Consider the following 18,329-nt stretch of genomic DNA (forward strand, 5'->3'; position numbering starts at 1 on the left):
TTGGCTGAAAACCGCCTCATTTTGATTCTTCACAGTTCTGTCCCCAGCACAGATACCCCCAACATCCAGGATACCCCCTGGTCTCTCAGATCTCTCCTTAAGTATACGTTTTCCTCTTTCACTATTGAGTTTATTGTTCCTAACCTCCCTTTAAATTTACATTTCCTAGAATATAATTTTTTTAAATATTCGCCCTACTGCCGCCACTTTCGGGTAAATTAAATTATTTGCCTTATTTATGCACTTTTCCAAGTTATAAACCCCTTTTTACTTCCCTTTGATACATAACAACTGAAGCGAACAAACTTCCTTTATCATTTATTACAAAGTTCTATTTACTGTAGAAAATTCAGATTGGCCATATTGATTTCAAGTGCCTGCCTCTCATACAGCGACACTTTGATATCCTCAACTCTGCAGACACCGAGTCCTCAGCTTAATTTGACTAGTCATGCACACAGGTCTGCTTCACAGAATAATACAATAAATCCCCAAAATATTAAAAGTAACATTTTCTTCACAATTGGGATAACTGAAGACCCCCATTGTCATCACTCTGTAGCGCTTGCATCGTTTCGCAATTTACCTGCAAATTTGTCCACCTGTCTACCTATATGTGATGATGTGGAGATGCCGGCTTTGGACTGGGGTGAGCACAATAAGTCTTACAACACCAGGTTAAAGTCCAACACGTTTGTTACAAACATTAGCTTTCGGAGCACTGCTCCTTCCTCAGGTGAATGAAGAGGTATGTTCCAGAAACATATCCAGTCGGGGAACACTTCAGCAGTCAAGGGCATTCAGCCTCTGATCTCCGGGTAAGCGTTCTCCAAGGCGGCCTTCAGGACGCGTGACAACTCAGAATTGCCGAGCAGAAACATATAGCCAAGTTCCACACACATTAGAGCGGCCTCAACCAGGACCTGGAATTCATGTCGCATCACATTCACCCCCCACCATCTGGCCTGGGCTTGCGAAATTCTACCAACTGTCCTGGCTTGAGACAATTCACACCTCTTTAACCTGGGGTTACCCCTATCTCTGGATCTGTAAAGATTTGATTACCTGCAAATGCTCGCATTCCAAGCATTGACTGGCATCTTTGAATTTGTCTATATATATGTTTCTGGAACATACAAAGAAGAACAAAGAACATTACAGCACAGGAACAGGCCCTTTGGACCTCCCAGCCTGCGCCGATCCAGATCCTTTATCTAAACCTGTTGCCTATTTTCCAAGGTCTACATCCCTCTGTTCCCCGCCCGTTCATATATCTGTCTAGATATATCTTAAATGATGCTATCGTGCCCGCCCCTACCACCTCCGCTGGCAAAGCGTTCCAGGCACCCACCACCCTCAGCGTAAAAAACTTTCCACGCACATCTCCCTTAAACTTTCCCCCTCTCACTTTGAAATCGTGACCCCTTGTAATTGACACCCCCAATCTTGGAAAAAGCTTGTTGCTATCCACCCTGTCCATACCTCTCATAATTTTGTAGACCTCAATCAGGTCCACCCTCAACCTCCGTCTTTACAACGAAAACAATCCTAATCTACTCAACCTTTCTTCATAGCTAGCACCCTCCATACCAGGCAACATCCTGGTGAACCGCCTCTGCACCCTCTCTAATGCATCCACATCCTTCTGGTGATGTGGCGACCAGAACTGCACGCAGTATTCCAAATGTGGCCTAACCAAAGTCCTATACAACTGTAACATGACCTGCCAACTCTTGTACTCAATACCCCGTCCAATGAAGGCAAGCATGCTGTATGCCTTCTTGACCACTCTATTGACCTGCGTTGCCACCTTCAGGGTACAATGGACCTGAACTCCCAGATTTCTCTGTACATCAATTTTCCCCAGGACTCTTCCATTGACCATATAGTCCGCTCTTGAATTTGATCTTCCAAAATGCATCACCCCGCATTTGCCTGGATTGAACTCCATCTGCCATTTCTCCGCCCAACTCTCCAATCTATCTATATTTTGCTGTATTCTCCGACAGTCCTCCTCGCTATCTGCAACTCCACCAATCTTAATATCATCTGCAAACTTGCTAATCAGACCACCTATACCTTCCTCCAGGTCATTTATGTATATCACAAACAACAGTGGTCCGAGCACGGATCCCTGTGGAACACCACTAGTCACCCATCTCCATTTTGAGACACTCCCTTCCACCACTACTCTCTGTCTCCTGTTGCCCAGCCAGTTCTTTATCCATCTAGCTAGTACACCCTGAACCCCACACAACTTCACTTTTTCTATCAACCTGCCATGGGAAACTTTATCAAACGCCTTACTAAAGTCCATGTATATGACATCTACAGCCCTTCCCTCATCAATTAACTTTGTCACTTCCTCAAAGAATTCTATTAGGTTGGAAAGACATGACCTTCCCTGCACAAAACCATGCTGCCTATCACTGATAAGTCTATTTTCTTCCAGATGTGAATAGATTCTATCCCTCAGTATCTTCTCCAACAGTTTGCCTACCACTGACGTCAAGCTCACAGGTCTATAATTCCCTCGATTATCCCTGCTACCTTTCTTAAACAAAGGGACGACATTAGCAATTCTCCAGTCCTCCGGGACCTCATCCGTTCTCAAGGATGCTGCAAAGATAGCTGTTAAGGCCCCAGCTATTTCGACCCTCACTTCCCTCAGTAACCTGGGGTAGATCCCATCCGGTCCTGGGGACTTATCCACCTTAATGTCTTTTAGAGTACCCAAAACTTCCCCCTTCCGTCTGACAATTTGACCTAGAGTATTTAAACATCCATCCCTCACCTCAACCTCCGTCCTGTCCCTCTTCTTGGTGAATACCGATGCAAAGTACTCATTAAGAATCTCACTCATTTCCTCTGACTCCATGCATGAATTCCCTTTTTTGTCTTTGAGTGGGCCAATCCTTTCTCTAGTTACCCTCTTGCTCCTTATATATGAATAAAAGGCTTTGGGATTTTCCTTAACCCTGTTAGCCAAAGATATTTCATGACCCCTTTTAGCCCTCTTTATTGCGTGTTTGAGATTCGTCCTACTTTCCCGATATTCCTCTAAAGCTTCATCAGTTTTGAGTTGCCTCGATCTTATGTCTGCTTCCTTTTTCATTTTAGCTAGTCTCAGAATTCCACCCGTCATCCATGGTTCCCTAATCTTGCCATTTCTATCCCTCATGTTTACAGGGACATGTCTGTACTGCACTCTAATCAACCTTTCCTTAAAAGACTCCCACATTTCAAATGTGGATTTACCCTTAACAGCGGCTCCCAATCCACATTCCCTAGCTCCTGCCGAATTTTGTTATACTCTGCCTTTCCCTAATTTAGCACTTCATTCATACCTCTTCATTCACCTGAGGAAGGAGTAGTGCTCCGAAAGCTACTGTTTGAAACAAACCTGTTTGACTTTAACCTGATGTTGTAAGACTTCTTACTGTACCTATATGTGTGCATACACAAATATAAGACAATGCAGAGAGAAATTACCAGAATTATTCCAGTGATGAGGGAATTTATCTATTAAGTTAGGTTGGAACTGCTAGGGATAGTTTCCTTGGAGTAAAGGAGACGGAGATGAAAAGTTTAGATGAAGCCGATAAGAAAAGTTGTTCCCAATACTTGGAGTTACATGATTTTCGGAAAGAGACGCAGAGGGCAATGTGAGGAAGACCTTTTTTTATTTTGCACAGCACATGGTAACAAGGTAGAACTCTCTCCTTAAGAGAGTGGTGGAAGCAGAGACAATGAATTTTGCAAGGTAAATGGTTGGACATTTGAGGGAAATAAACTTACAAGGTGACCAGTACAGAGTGAGATAACAGGGACTGATTGAATTGCTCTACAGAAAATTGGCATGGGTTCAATGGGCCAAATGGCTTCTTTATGTCATTATGGCTCTACAGACTCTTATCTCCTTCCTATTATTTGCGGCACTGTATTCATCTGGTATGAATTTTGTGCAATAATCCTAACTAAATAGAATTGACCATTGATCCATGACTCTTCACGAGTGTTATAGTAGTTTTTTTTCCCCCAATCAATGCTGCCACCACTTCATGCATGTCTCCTTTTCTTTCCCGATCTTGCCTAAACACCTTGCAGATGAGAACATTAATTTCCCAATTTTCTGTTCTTCAAGCAAGACCTCTATTACTGCCTCAATAGCATATCCCCATGTGGCGATATGTGCTGCAGCCAACCAAGCTTATTTACAATGCACGCCACACCTATCCCATACACTGCCTCAGATTTCTCTCTTGATCCCCCCCCATATCTGAACTGTTTTTATTCTATAGCTGTTTTCCTGTCTGAATCATTGGTGGACCTTGCATTTCCCCATGCCGTTGCACTGTCTCCCTTTCAAATTAGTTTACCAAGACCACGTTCAGGTCCAACAGGTTTATTTCGAATCACTACCTTTCGGAGCACAGCTCCTTCATCATGCGGCCCATTCACTCATCCAGGTTGTCCATTACTTGTTTAAACCCTCCGCCACAGCACTGGCTAATCTGCCAGCATGAATATTCACCTTGTACAGGTTCTTCCTGACACACATCAATTCCCATTGGCTCCTTCCTAACCAAGATCCCCCTTTATTATCGACATACTCTCCCTTTAATATCTCATCTATAAAAACTTTTTCCTTAACTTTTAATGCAAGATTTTTATTGAATTCAAATGTTGGAATTTGAACCTAGACCCCCTGAACATTACCCTGGGTCTCTGGATTACTACCCTCGTGAAAATAGCACTGCGTCACCGCCTCCCCCTTCCTAAACAATTCACTCTGTGCTCTCATTTTTGTAGTCCCTTCCAGGGAACCTGACTGACCGTCTTCGGAAAGTCCATGTACATACCATCCATAGACAAATAGTCTCATGATATTAATCCCCAAAATGGTAACCAACACATAATTAGAAACCATAATCTGAAGGTTACTTTTTCTTCAGCAGATTAAGCTGATATTTCTGGAGGATTAATTCATAGATTGAATACAAATGAGTTTTCTTTGCTCCTCTTTTCTGCTTGGGATGGCTTCAAACAGAGCACACACAGGGCAGCACGGTAGCATTGTGGATAGCACAATCGCTTCACAGCTCCAGGGTCCCAGGTTCGATTCCGGCTTGGGTAACTGTCTGTGCCGAGTCTGCACATCCTCCCCGTGCGTGCGTGGGTTTCCTCCGGGTGCTCTGGTTTCCTCCCACAGTCCAAAGATGTGCAGGTTAGGTGGATTGGCCATGATAAATTGCCCTTAGTGTCCAAAATTGCCCTTAGTGTTGGGTGGGGTTACTGGGTTATGGGGATAGGGTGGGGTTGTTGACCTTGGGTAGGGTGCTCTTTCCAAGAGCCGGTGCAGACTCGATGGGCTGAATGGCCTCCTTCTGCACTGTAAATTCTATGATTATCAAGCCTTCAACTGGGGATGGGTGCAAAAGCAAATGACTGGTTACTTCTAATGGACAGCAAAATGATCTTGGAAATTGCTTAGCTGCAAGACATAATAATTTCATTACTGGGCCAAAGTAACTGTCTATGCTATTGAAGGACAGCATTTAGACTCTGCACATAAAATATAAATAGCTGCAAATAACATATGTGTTGACAATGGGTGTTTATTTTATCGTAGGTAATACTTTAAACCTAACCATAGAATTGCACAGGATCAAATTTTAAGTTGTTCAGAAGTAAACAAAACCATTGGATAAAACTACCTACTCACCACATTGAGTGTTCTTATCGCCGTAATTTTGTTGCTTCTTCTTTTTCATCTTTTGCTTTGCTTCCCTTTCTTTTTCATCATCACTGAAATCCAGAGCCTATTAAAGACCATAATCATTTGGTTTATGACAATTCTTACATTTCATGGCTTCCTGTCACACTTAGAAACGCAGTAATCAACCACACATGGCTTTTAAATGAGACATCTGTGTTATCTAAAAATCCCTTAATCTCATTTTAATGGCATTATTACTGCACTTGAACACTAAGCATAAGAACATTAAGGCATATGGAGGATCAGTTACATAGACAAAGATGTGTACTGTATAATGTTCTATGTCTGAAGTTTAAATTTATTACATTTCTATCACAACTGGAACTTAATTTAGTTTCTATTAAGACGTACAGCAGAAAAAAGAATACATTGGCCTCAGCAGCAGCAGGCAAACGAATCGAGATATAGATGAACACAAATCCAGCTAGAAATTAAATTTTGTTGTGAAACACGTCAGGGCAATTTATTTTACATAAAATCTAAGTACTTAGTTGGACAGCCAGCCTTCAATCTGTCTTGCAATTAGTCCCATTTAATTCCAAGCCAAATACCAGATAGCCTTTAGCATATCAACCATGTTTATAAAGGACCACCTAAGCACTGTGCCAGCAATATGACTAGAAGCACGAGTGCTCGAGTAATTTTCTCTAAGTTACCCAAAGTAGCCTAGTACTGCAGAACAGGGAGGTCCCAGGTTCGATCTTTAGTCTGCACAAAGTTAGTAGATCTCAGCCCAAGCAGGAGCAAGGATTCTATAATTGGACTCAAGGTCCCAATATATAGAAAAAACACGTGGAGTAATGGAGAAAACAAAGACTGGCTTTGGTTCTGATCTCCAGAGACCAAAGAAACTGTAGTAATTACCATCAAGATCCAATTAAGTAATGGCCACTTGAGTGTGTCCTGGAGGAATGCCAGTACTCACTACCCAGTAAAGATGGAACAGAGGCAAGGTCCATAATCAATTCACTATAGCCACCTACTATATCCCAATCACAGAGTTCCAAAGTATCACTCACACCAACTCCATCTGAGATGCCAAATTATTTTCAAATACTTTACTAGCATTTGGTTATTTATCAAATATGAATGAGTGTTTTGGAGAACTTCTCCCCATTCCTCCAGAACTCAACTAACTGTTGCAATTCTCCATTCTCTATTAATCTAGATGGCTCACTTTAATTATCCCAGTGAAGATTTCCATAACATTTCTGCCAGATAGCGCTATCGATCAGTAGCTCCTTGCAAGCACAAGTTCAAAACAGCACTTTCAAACCAGAATTGCTGGAGAATGCATTAAACTATTGACAAACTATTACGAAGGAATGTTTCCCAAATTGTTCTGTGCTTTCATTAATGGTTCCAATCAATTCTTACGAGAAACCTGCTGTAACATGGATGCTTCCAGACTCTATTATTACACTATCCAATGTTCACAGGGAAACAATACAATCCTTTGTACCATAACTGGACTTCAGCAAAGCAAATACATAAAATGGACGTCAGCAAAGCAAAAATGTAATCCAAGTTGAAGGGAAAGTTGTAATGGCATCCTTCAGATGAAACAGTAGACTCCTGGGCTGTTAAAAAATATTTAGCACTGGTCAAAGTTCTTTCACTGTCCTGACCAGCATTCCTCCCTCAAATCAACGCCGTACAAGAGATCTTGGATTCTGCTAATGCACAAAATGACTGTCATGTTCAATTGCAAAATATCTGTTGATGCACGTCAAAGAAATACATGCTCAATGAAACATCCGAGATGTGATAGTGAACTATGCAAGTATGACGTAATTCTTTTAAATATGAATCGGCAAGTTTAAAAAATATATTTTAGTGTTCTGAGCTTTGTTAAACAACTTGAAAATAAAATGTTTATTCTATTTATGTAATGCTTAATGAAGCATTACGTATAGCAATGTTTATACCATTTCCATTTATTCAACTGCAATCACTATTATCCACGTTGACACAAGTCCTTTTTACGGTGTCATGGGAATGTCACTTTAAGAAATGTTTGGCTGCTCACATTACAGCAGTGATGTCAGAGTGTGGGTTGAGTTGGGCTGTCTGCCAGCTTTTTACTTTCGTTTTTGAGCAGGCTGCAGGGTGCGTTTTAGTTTCGTTTTCAGTGTTGGAGCTGAAGCCAGACCAAGCAGGTGTGCTGCTGTTCTCTCTGCCATCAAAAGACTATCTCTTGATCATTTGGTAAATTCAGAATTATAAATGTTCTCAGTAGTGAATGTAAACCTAATGTGCTTCTGTTAGAAAGGGTTTCTTAAGTCGTCTGGATGTTAAAAGGAAAGCTTGAAGGTTTACTTAGTGTTGTAGTCTTTGGGGGTTGTATTTGAATTAATGGTTGCTAAGATGTTCACTGTATGTTTTAAAAAGGTTAATTTGAGTTCATATAATAAACATTGTTTTGCTTTAAAAAATACTTTTCCATTTCTGCTGTACCACACCTGTAGAGTGGGCCGTGTGCTCCCCATACCACAATTTATTAAAAGTTGTAGGTCAGGTGAACTCCATGATACACTTTGGGGTTCTCGAAACCCCTGGCCCATAACAACGGCTACACACACAATGGCCTAATATGCGATGATGCAACCAATACTAGATCACATCGGAGCAAAAGCCCCAGATTCAATTCCTGGTCTGTGCTAAGTTAGTTGACTCCAAATGAAAGTTGCAATTAGCCATGTCACACATACATAGGACCAAGGAATAGTATAGCACAGATAGAGACTATGCAATCCATCTCGTCTGCGCTGGCTCTAAAAGCAATCTAGTTAGCCCCACTCTTACACTTTTCTGCCACATTTCTGCAAGCTTTTATCCTTCCAACGAGCTATCTAATGCTATTTTGAAGCCACGGCTGAATCTGTATCCAATTTACTATTGGACAATGCATTTCAAATTTGAATTACTTGTGTATGAAAGTTTTTTCTTCCATCACCTTTGGTCTTTTTGGCAATCACTAAGTCTGTCCCCCATCCCTGGAACCATTCTGGTAAATCCCATATCCACCTTGCCCAAAGTGTGGTGGCCAGAAATGGACAAAATATTTCAGTTGGGGTCCAACCAGAGCTTTATAAAGGCCAGCATTACTTTCCCACTTTTATATTCAATGCTTTTTTAAAAATGAAATTGAAGATCTCACATGCCTTGCTAACCACTCCCTCAATATAGCCTGCTAGAATATCTCGAGAAACCCAGGAATTAACATGATGGACAAATTCCAGAGGCTTTTAAAAATCCAGGGTCCCCCTCCCAATCATTCCTGTTACTGGCTATTGTAGCTGGCTCAGGATAAAGGTGCAGCTTGCGAGCCCATACTTTGTATTCCTGACCTCGCTAATTCTATTGCTGGTCTAGGATCTCATAATCATCTGCTATCCTGGGGGAAGGTGGCCAGCTTCTTGATGACTTTGCTCCCAAAGAGTAGACAAGAGGAATAGCGAACCAGTCTAGATTCAAGAATCTGTTGAAAGGTATGTTTAGAAGGCCATAAGAACATGAAAGCTAGGAGCAGGAGTAGGCCATTTGGACCTTCAAGTCTGCTCCGCCATTCAATGAGATCATGGCTGATCTTTTGTGGACTCAGCTCCATTTTCCCGCCCAAACACCATAACCCTTTATTCTTCAAAAAACTATCTATCTTTATCTTGAAAACATTTATTGAAGCAGCCTCAACTGCTTCACTGGGCAGGGAATTCCATAGATTCACAACCCTTTGGATGAAGAAGTTTCTTCTAAGCTCTGTCCTAAATCTACTCCCCCTTATTTTGAGGCTATGCCCCCTAGTTCTGCTTTCACCCGCCAGTCGAAACAACCTCCCCACATCTATTCCCTTCATAATGTTATATGTTTCTATAAAATCCCCCCACATCCTTCTAAATTCCAACAAGTACAGTCCCAATCTATTCAACTCTGGGATTAACCTAGTGAATCTCCTCTGCACACCCTCCAGTGCCAGTACATCCTTTCTCATATAAGGGGTGAAATTTTCCGACCCCCAGCAGGGTCGGAGAATCACCTGGGGCCGCCGAAAATCCCGCCCCCGCCGTGGCAGAGATTCTCCGCCACCCGGGAAGTGGCGGCGGCAGGAATCTCGCCACTTCGATTGGAGAGGCCCCTGCGGTGATTCTCCGGCCCGAAGTCCCGCCGCTGGGAGGCCTCTCCCGCTGCCGAGGTTTAAACCACCTCTGGAATGGCGGCATCAGCGGCGTGAGCGGGCCCCGGGGTCCTGGTTGGGGGGGGGGGGGGGGGGGGGGGGGGCGGGGGGCGATCGAACCCTGGGGGTTGCCCCCACGGTGGCCTGGCCCGCGATCGGGGCCCCCCGCTCAGACTTTGGGCCAGTGCCCTGGGTGCACTATTTTCCTCCGCTTCCGCCATGGCGGAGGCGGAAGAGAACCCCACATCACGCATGCGCCGGCAGTGACGTCAGCGGCCAGCTGCCGCTGACGTCACTGTCGGCGCATGCGCCGACCGGCGAAAGCCTTTCGGCCAGCCCCGCTGCCGGGGGCGCCGGTTTTTTGCGCCAGTCTTCTGGTGCAAACCGCTCCAGCGCGGGGCTGGCCCCTAAAGGTGGGGAGAATTCCCCACATTTGGGGAGGCCCGACCCCTGAGTGGTTGGCGCTACTCCCCTACGCCGGCACCTTCCGTCACGCCGGGTAGGGGAGAATGCCGCCCCGGAGACCAAAACTGAACACAATACTCCAGGTGCAGCCTCACTAACAGCTGAAACAGTTGCAGCATAATCTCCCTAGTCTTAAACGCCATCCCTCTAGCAATGAAGGACAAAACTCTATTCACCTTCTGAATCATTTGGTGCATCTGTAAACCAGCTTTTTGCGACTCATGCACTAGCACACCCAGGTCCCTCTGCACAGCAGCATGTTTTAATATTTTATCATTTAAACAATAATCCCTTTTGCTGTTATTCCTACCAAAATGGATAACCTCACATTTATCAACATTGTATTCTATCTGCCAGACCCTAGCCCATTCACTTAAACTATCCAAATCCCTCTGCAGTCATCCGGTATCCTCTGCACTTTTTGCTTTACCACTCATCTTACTGTCGCCTGCAAACTTGGACACATTGTACTTGGTCCCCAACTTCAAATCATCTATGTACATTGTGAACAATTGTGGGCCCAACACTGATCCCTGAGGGACACTATGAGCTACTGATTGCCAACCAGAGAAACACCCATTAATCCCCACAACACTCGGTCTTATCTATGTCACCCATGTAATTTTCATGCCCATCTGCATCCCATTACCCACACACCCAGTACACACTTATTACCTGGCTTGTTGGTACAATGGTAAGTGTTGAAATGCTCACAAAAAAACATATTTTGAAATCTGCTTAGAAAAAAACTGCTGCTCTTTTCAACCTTATAAAAGTATCAGACACTGTCATACTTTCAATAATTGAAGCTTTACGTCATTTCAAACCTGTTAATCTTGCTCAACTAAACATAGATTATAGGAAGAATAGCTTATTATAACCTCCATAAAACACAGTCTCCAAATCGGAGAATCCAGCCCATGAACTTTGAAACTGACAGAGCTCTGAAAGAAACTTGTGGAAAAGAAAAGTTTCTAGGGATCAAATGGGAAGAGTAAAATGAAAATGGGATTAAAGAGAGCAGCAGGAAGAGGAAGGGATGTTCATAAGTTTAATATTAGCAATGGTGGGGAAGGGGACACGCATGTGGTGGGTGGAATGGAAGCTGCTGAGGCAGAGTTTATGCTTTCCTGGAAGGTTCCATGAGAAAATGGAACCCAAGACGTTGGTGGCATCTTTATCCATGGCACCCCTAATGGGGCAGTGTTGAATGTCCTCCCCAAGTTTTACGGTGAGACGGCGCAGCGTTATTATCTGGCTCAATGGTTCTGAACAATGGAAAGTCTTGAAATGCTCATGAGAAAAGACACAATCTGAAATCTGCTGAGAAAAAACCTGCAGCTCTTTTCAACCTTATAAAAGTATCAGACATTACTACACTTTCAACAATTGAAGCTTCACCCCATTTCAAACCTTTTAACCTTGTTCATATAAACAGATGGATTAAATACTGACTTACTATAATCTAAAATCAAATCAAACCTAACACTCCACTTGAAATGAAATGAAATGAAAATCGCTTGTCACAAGCAGACTTCAATGAGGTTACTGTGAAAAGCCCCTAGTCGCCACATTCCGGCGTCTGTTCGGGGAGGCTGTTACGGGAATCGAACCGTGCTGCTGGCCTGCTTGGTCTGCTTTTAAAGCCAGCGATTTAGCCCAGTGTGCTAAACAGCCCCTCAGCCAGTCAATCACAGTCAGGCCGGCCACGCCTCTCCCCCTCCTGTCCGCTCCGTTCCAGACCGGTCTCGGCAGCACCAGCCTTTGTAAACAGATCCCTGCTGAGTAATCCATTAGTAAGCCTTGAAGCTCAGCCAAGCATTTGTGTGGGAGGTGGCAGATGGGACTAGCCATTTTCCCACCTCTATGCCAATTGATTCTAGAGCGGCAAGGTTTGTGAATGGCCTTGCCACCCGGCTGCCAGTTGAAGTCCTTATGTGGGCAATTAATGCCCTATCTCAATGCCGCTGGTATTCAATCTGCAGTTGGAGGGGATTCACCATACAGGAATTCAAAATGCCCAGGATTTTCTTGCATACACCTAAGCCTTTATTCAAAGGCATTCAGCACCTGATTGAAGGACCGTGGCATCAGATAGGTGGGGATGGGAGTGGGGGTCTAGGAAAGGCCCATTACTGTCCACTTCAGTGACTAATGAGCACTTAATGTGGTAGGCCTTCCTTAAATAATGCCAATCAACGCTAAGCAGAAAAAGACATATAGAGTACTAAAACTGGCACAGAAGCAAAATACAATGAAGTAGGAAAGAAGCAGAAATGGGAAGAAAGACACTAAATGGATAAAATACAGAGCTGGAAGAAACCCAGTAGAGGCTGATAACTTTTTGAAAAATAAATTCAAGGTGGTCACGTGATGAGAGTGCGGGGATTTTCTCGAGCTTCTGCTTTGTTCATCTTTTAATCCGTCTTTTCATGCTAGTGCACATTTCTTTTTTGTCTTTTCTTGGTTTACAAAGGCATTTTGACACATAGAAATAAAAGGTTGTAAATGTAGCCAGTCCATCACACAAACCAGCCTCCCATCCATTGACTCTATCTATAATTCCCGCTGCCTTAGAAAGTCAGCCAGCATAATTAAGGACCCCACGCACCCCGGACATACTCTCTTCCACCTCCTTCCATCAGGAAAGAGATACCAAAGTTTGAGGTCATGTACCAACCGACTCAAGAACAGCTTCTTCCCTACTGCCATCAGGCTTTTGAATGGACCTACCTCGTATTAAGTTGATCTTCTCTCTACACCTTGCTATAACTGTAACATTATATTCTGCAGTCTCTCCTTCCTTCCTTATGTACGGTACACATTGTTTGTACAGCATGCAAGAAACAATACTTTTCACTGTATACTAATACATGTGACAATAATAAATCAAATCAAAAATGAATCAGGAGAACAACAGAACAATTCAAGAAACAACCACACCCCACCTACTCCCCTGACACCAACCCCATCTTGCTTCCGGCTTTTCCCATTTTAATCGTCTTATTCTCCCTGCCCCTCCACCACCTGCTGACCCTTCAATCCTCTTTTAAGAGAGCAATAAACGGCTTCTACCTCTGGGTGAACTCCTCTGCCGACCCCTTCAAAGCGAACTTGACCTTCTCCAACCTCAGGAATCCTGCCAGGTCACTCACCCACACTCCCACTTTCGGCGGCTCAGAGTCTCGCCACCCCAGCAAATTCTGTCTCCGGGCTATCAGGGAGGCATAGGTCAAAACATTGGCCTCTCTCATCCTCTGGATTTACGGATCTTCTGACACCCCAAATATCGCCACCTCTGGACTCGGAACCACCCCCACACCCAGCACCCCAGACATCATGTCCGAGAGCCCCTGCAAGAACCCCTAAATCCCGGACATGCCCAGAACATGCGGACGTGATTCGCGGGCCACCCGGCACACACCTATCCTCTACCCCCTCAAAGAACCTACTTATCCTCGCCACCGTCACATGAGCCCTATTTACCACCTTGAACTGGATGAGGCTTAGCCTCGCACGTGACGAGGATGCATTCGCCCTCCACAAGGCCTCTGCCCACTGCTCAGCCCCCACCTCCTCTTGCAGTCCCCTCCTCCCATTTATGCTTAATATCCCCACGAGGACTCCCTCCCACTCCATCAATCCCTTATAAACATCAGACACCTTCTCCTCCCCTATTTTGTCCTTTGACAGCACCTTGTCCTGCAACCCCAGGGGCAGCAGCCCAGTAATGGATGGCACGTCCCACCCTTCAAAGTCCTGAACCGGCAGGTACCTAAAGCCATTCCCCCAGGGCAATTCATACACTTCCACCAGGTCCTCCAGCCCCGCAAATTTGCCATGTATACAAATGTTGCCAAAGGACTCAATCCCAGCATGCCACCACCCCTTAAACCTTGCATCCAGCCATGCCGGCGCAAACCAATGGTTATTATTACAGATCAGCGCCACACGAGGTACCCTCCAGCCCCAAATGCTGCCTCCACTGTCCCCTGCACCCTTTGGGCCAACACCACCACTGGGCTCGCGGAATGCCTGACCAGCAAGAGCAGTAAGGGCACCAACAACAAAGCCCTGAAACATCTTGCGCAACACAAAACATCAATCCGGGAGTACACCCGATGCTCATGGGAGAAGTATGAAAACTCCTTCGACCTCGGCCTCGGCCTCCCAAAGCTCCACGGTCCCGTCTCGCCCCCCTCCCCGCCCCTCCATGCCCTTCATAAACCCCCTCAGTTCCTTCGCCGCAGCTGACACCCTTGACAACTTGTGACTCGACCGATCCAAGCCAGGATCTTTGACTGTGTTACAATCACCCCCTATAATCAACTAATGCGAGTCCGAGTCAGAGCTCAGGATCTTCCCCAACACCGTCTCATAAAATCCATGTCATCCCAATTCAAAGAATACAGCAGAACTACCGGCACCCCGCCAACCTCCCACTAACCATCACATATTTCCCCCTCAGATCAGCCACAATATTCCCTACCTCAAATGAAACCTGCTTATTAACCAGCACCACCACCCACCTTGTCTTCATAGTCAGCTTTGAATGAAACACCTGTCCCACCCATTCCTTTCTTGGCCTTTTAAGTGCGTCTTCAAGTGCGTCTCCTGCTAAAATGCCACGTCTGCCTTCAGACTCCTCAAATGCGTGAACACAAGCGGCCCAATCAATCCCCTCCCATTCCATGTGACCAGCCTGGTCCGGGGGGTGTGGGGGGGGGGGGGGGGGGGGGGGGGGGGGAGGGGGGCGCTCCTCACTCCCTTCTCTGATCAGCCAGATCCGTTTTTGAGCCAACATCCCCCCCCCCCCGCTGCTGCCCACGATTCTCCAGGCCCACCCTCAGATGTCCACCGCCATCGATCCCATCCCAACTATGCCAGACCAACCACACCCATGGCAGCAACCCCCCACCCCCCACCCTCGAACAAAAAACCAACTCCACCTTCAAATAAAAAAAAGTGAGGACAAATGAGTAATTAGTTGCATAATTTGAGAAACACTTTTGTGCCAAAAGTCTTTACAGCTGAGTCGCATGCAGCACATCAGCCAATTGCTTTCTTTGATAACTACTCATACAATTCTGCCTACATGACAATCTGAAATGAATGCTCCTACCAAATGCTTTAATGTTATGCTCCCAGCAAAGGTAAATTTCAAAAACAGAAATGGTCTACAAGATTCTTTATCTATCCAATCTATATGCAAATGTCAACGCTCAATAGAGAATTCCTTTTGAGCATTTTATCAGGATGATTTCATAACTGCAGTCAAAGGTTTTGTCCGCAAGTCACTGAGAATAAATATACTTGACATCGAAATAAACTTGGGGTGGAAACAGAAATATCCGCCACTCAAGCCTCACTGAAGTTATTTTAAAAAGCTGTTCTGCTCATCCAAGCCTACAGACAAAAATGTCCGAGCAAAGCAAAAGCAAAATGAAGGTCAAAACAATGAACCCCAATAAGTATTTTACATATATTAATATATTTCTAATTCTCAGGAAATGCTTTTAAAATTTTACAAACATGTCTGCTCATTTTTCAAAATGTTGAGAATTGTATTTGGTTTGTCAATTGATTTAGTAAGTTGCACTTGGAAACACCTCGATGTTATGAAACCATCCTTAATTCATCATGGAAAAGATCGATCAAAAAGCAAATAACCTTTGAATCTTGTAAATGCGATTGATAAAATGTGGCTTTGATATGAAATGTTACATAACCCTTCCTCTCAAAAGGTATTAGGTACCATAAATTCCTCTGCAACCAATAAATTGTGCTGAATTTAAACAGTGTCCATAGAGAAATGATGCAATGATAACTCACGTGCTTTGACAACTTGTTTTCCTATTAAAAGCACTCTAGCTTGAGCCATCTTATTGCAAGTGTTGACTCACTTAGGACACAAGTTCCCAAATACTTTGTTGAGGCAGAGTTCCACATCACATGTGTGTCTGACTCTTGCCAAGAATCAGTCTTGAATAAACTGTAATTTCTGGACTGTAATATAACATTTAAAAAAAGCGTTTTAAAATAATTTATGAATGCACTCAACTTAAAGTTTTGTTTGCGAAAGTGGGCAAACATTTTGGTTCAAGCTGAAGGATTCCCAGATATAAATCGGTAGCAATGTCTCTCTACATTACATTTAACTACAGGAGAGTAACCACCACTGCACCGGATATTTCTAAATGTTCTCTCCGATGCAAACTGTCAATTATTTTATGTTAGGCGAGCAACTGAATTGCATCTACCCAAATTAATTTATAATTTTACACCCAGGCATCTGATATGAGACCGCAGAGTAAACCACTGCATCAGCTACTCTGCTCCCTCAAAGAACAAAAGAACAAAGAAAAGTACAGCACAGGCCCTTCGACCCTCCAAGCCCGTGCCAACCATGCTGTCCGTCTAAACTAAAATCTTCTGCACTTCCTGGGTCCGTATCCCTCTATTCCCATCCTATTCATGTATTTGTCCAGATGCCCCTTAAATGTCACTAAAAGAACAAAGAAAATCAGTCAATCTATCACTCTGCCATATATCTCTTACATGCCTGACACATAATTCATTAAATTTAGTCAGATACTAGTCTGAGGAAATATGTTAGGTGTTATAATGATATAATGGTAAAAGAAACAAATCAATTTTAGTTCATTGCCTTGACGATCGGTAGCTTTATTGGTCAAAAAAGTAATCCAGATGGGAATGAGCTGATGCTTGTCCAGCATAATAATGGTTTTCTGAAGCCACCCTGGTCACCCCTTTGTTCACAGGACGGTGCATCTCCTCTTAAGAACGACAATCCCATCCATCAACACCGGAAAAGACATTTTGAACAATTTCTCAACTGTGAATCCACAGCGGCAGCTGATGACCCTGTGTTAGAATCTATTTGTCTAAGGACTGGGAGGAACTTGCTATCAATCGTTCAGAATAGCGACAAGATATGACTATATCTGTCTTGAGTGGAAGATGTAAAACAGATGCCTTCAGTAGTGGGACCATGGCCAAGTTTGTGCAATAGCCCCATACTATTTATAATCTACCTGACAATGGCCCATTTGGTATGGGTATTAAATATCACCTAGATGGAAGACTCTTTAACCTTGGTCATTTCCATACCAGAGTCAGACATGATCTACTGTTTGAAAATGACTGCAGTATAATTGCCCACTCTGCACTAGATTTAGGAGTTGCTCTCGATCTCTTTAATTCTGCATAGAAGAAACTCGACCTGTCCTTGAATGTTGCGAAAACAAACCTCATATCATCCCATACCCAATCGGCCAAATATTCTACATCCCATACAGGACTCTGGAATCTGTTGAACACGTCCTATACCATGGCAGCCACTTCTATCTTTGATGAAGAAATCAACACAGATTAGCTGGGCCAATTCAGCCTTCTGCAAACAACAAGTGAGTGTTTGATAATAAAGACCTAGTTAACACACGTCCTAGTGTACAGAGCAGTTGGTGCCTCCATTTCCCTGTATTGTAGTCAGCTCCACAAGCATTCAGCCAAAACCCCTGCAAAATCAACTTCGAAGGACTGAATACTGTGTCTAGATGGCTGAAATGGCTCTCTCCCACCAGGTCCAGTTTTCTCAACTCTCAAATGGTCAATGATCCAGCAGAGTGCAAAGAAAATGCTTCAATGACACTCTAAAGCTTTGCAGCTTGACATTAACGACTGGGAGGAACTTGTCATTAATCGTTCAGAATGGCGACAACTTGTCCAATCAAGCTGCATCACGTTTTGAGTCACAATGCCTTAATGAAGAAACAGAGTGGCAGCAGAATCAGAAAGAAACAGATCCCAATACCTCATGGGTAACCCTGCCCCAGGTTCCCAAAGATCTACTGTCAAGAAACAGCCAGTTCAATCGCATGAAGATCCATG

General features: G+C 44.0%; 1 protein-coding gene across 1 annotated transcript in view; it reads right to left on the reverse strand.

Annotated features, from left to right (window-relative positions):
* The window catches only part of naf1 (nuclear assembly factor 1 homolog (S. cerevisiae)), a 282,623-nt gene that overhangs the window by 16,904 nt on the left and 247,390 nt on the right, over positions 1–18,329 (reverse strand). The window contains exon 8 of the mRNA XM_038791891.1: positions 5,726–5,822. Within this exon, the coding sequence (XP_038647819.1) occupies positions 5,726–5,822 (97 nt within the window). The remainder of the gene's footprint in view (positions 1–5,725; positions 5,823–18,329) is intronic.

This window comes from Scyliorhinus canicula, chromosome 3, assembly GCF_902713615.1.
Source record: "Scyliorhinus canicula chromosome 3, sScyCan1.1, whole genome shotgun sequence".
NCBI lineage: Eukaryota > Metazoa > Chordata > Chondrichthyes > Carcharhiniformes > Scyliorhinidae > Scyliorhinus > Scyliorhinus canicula.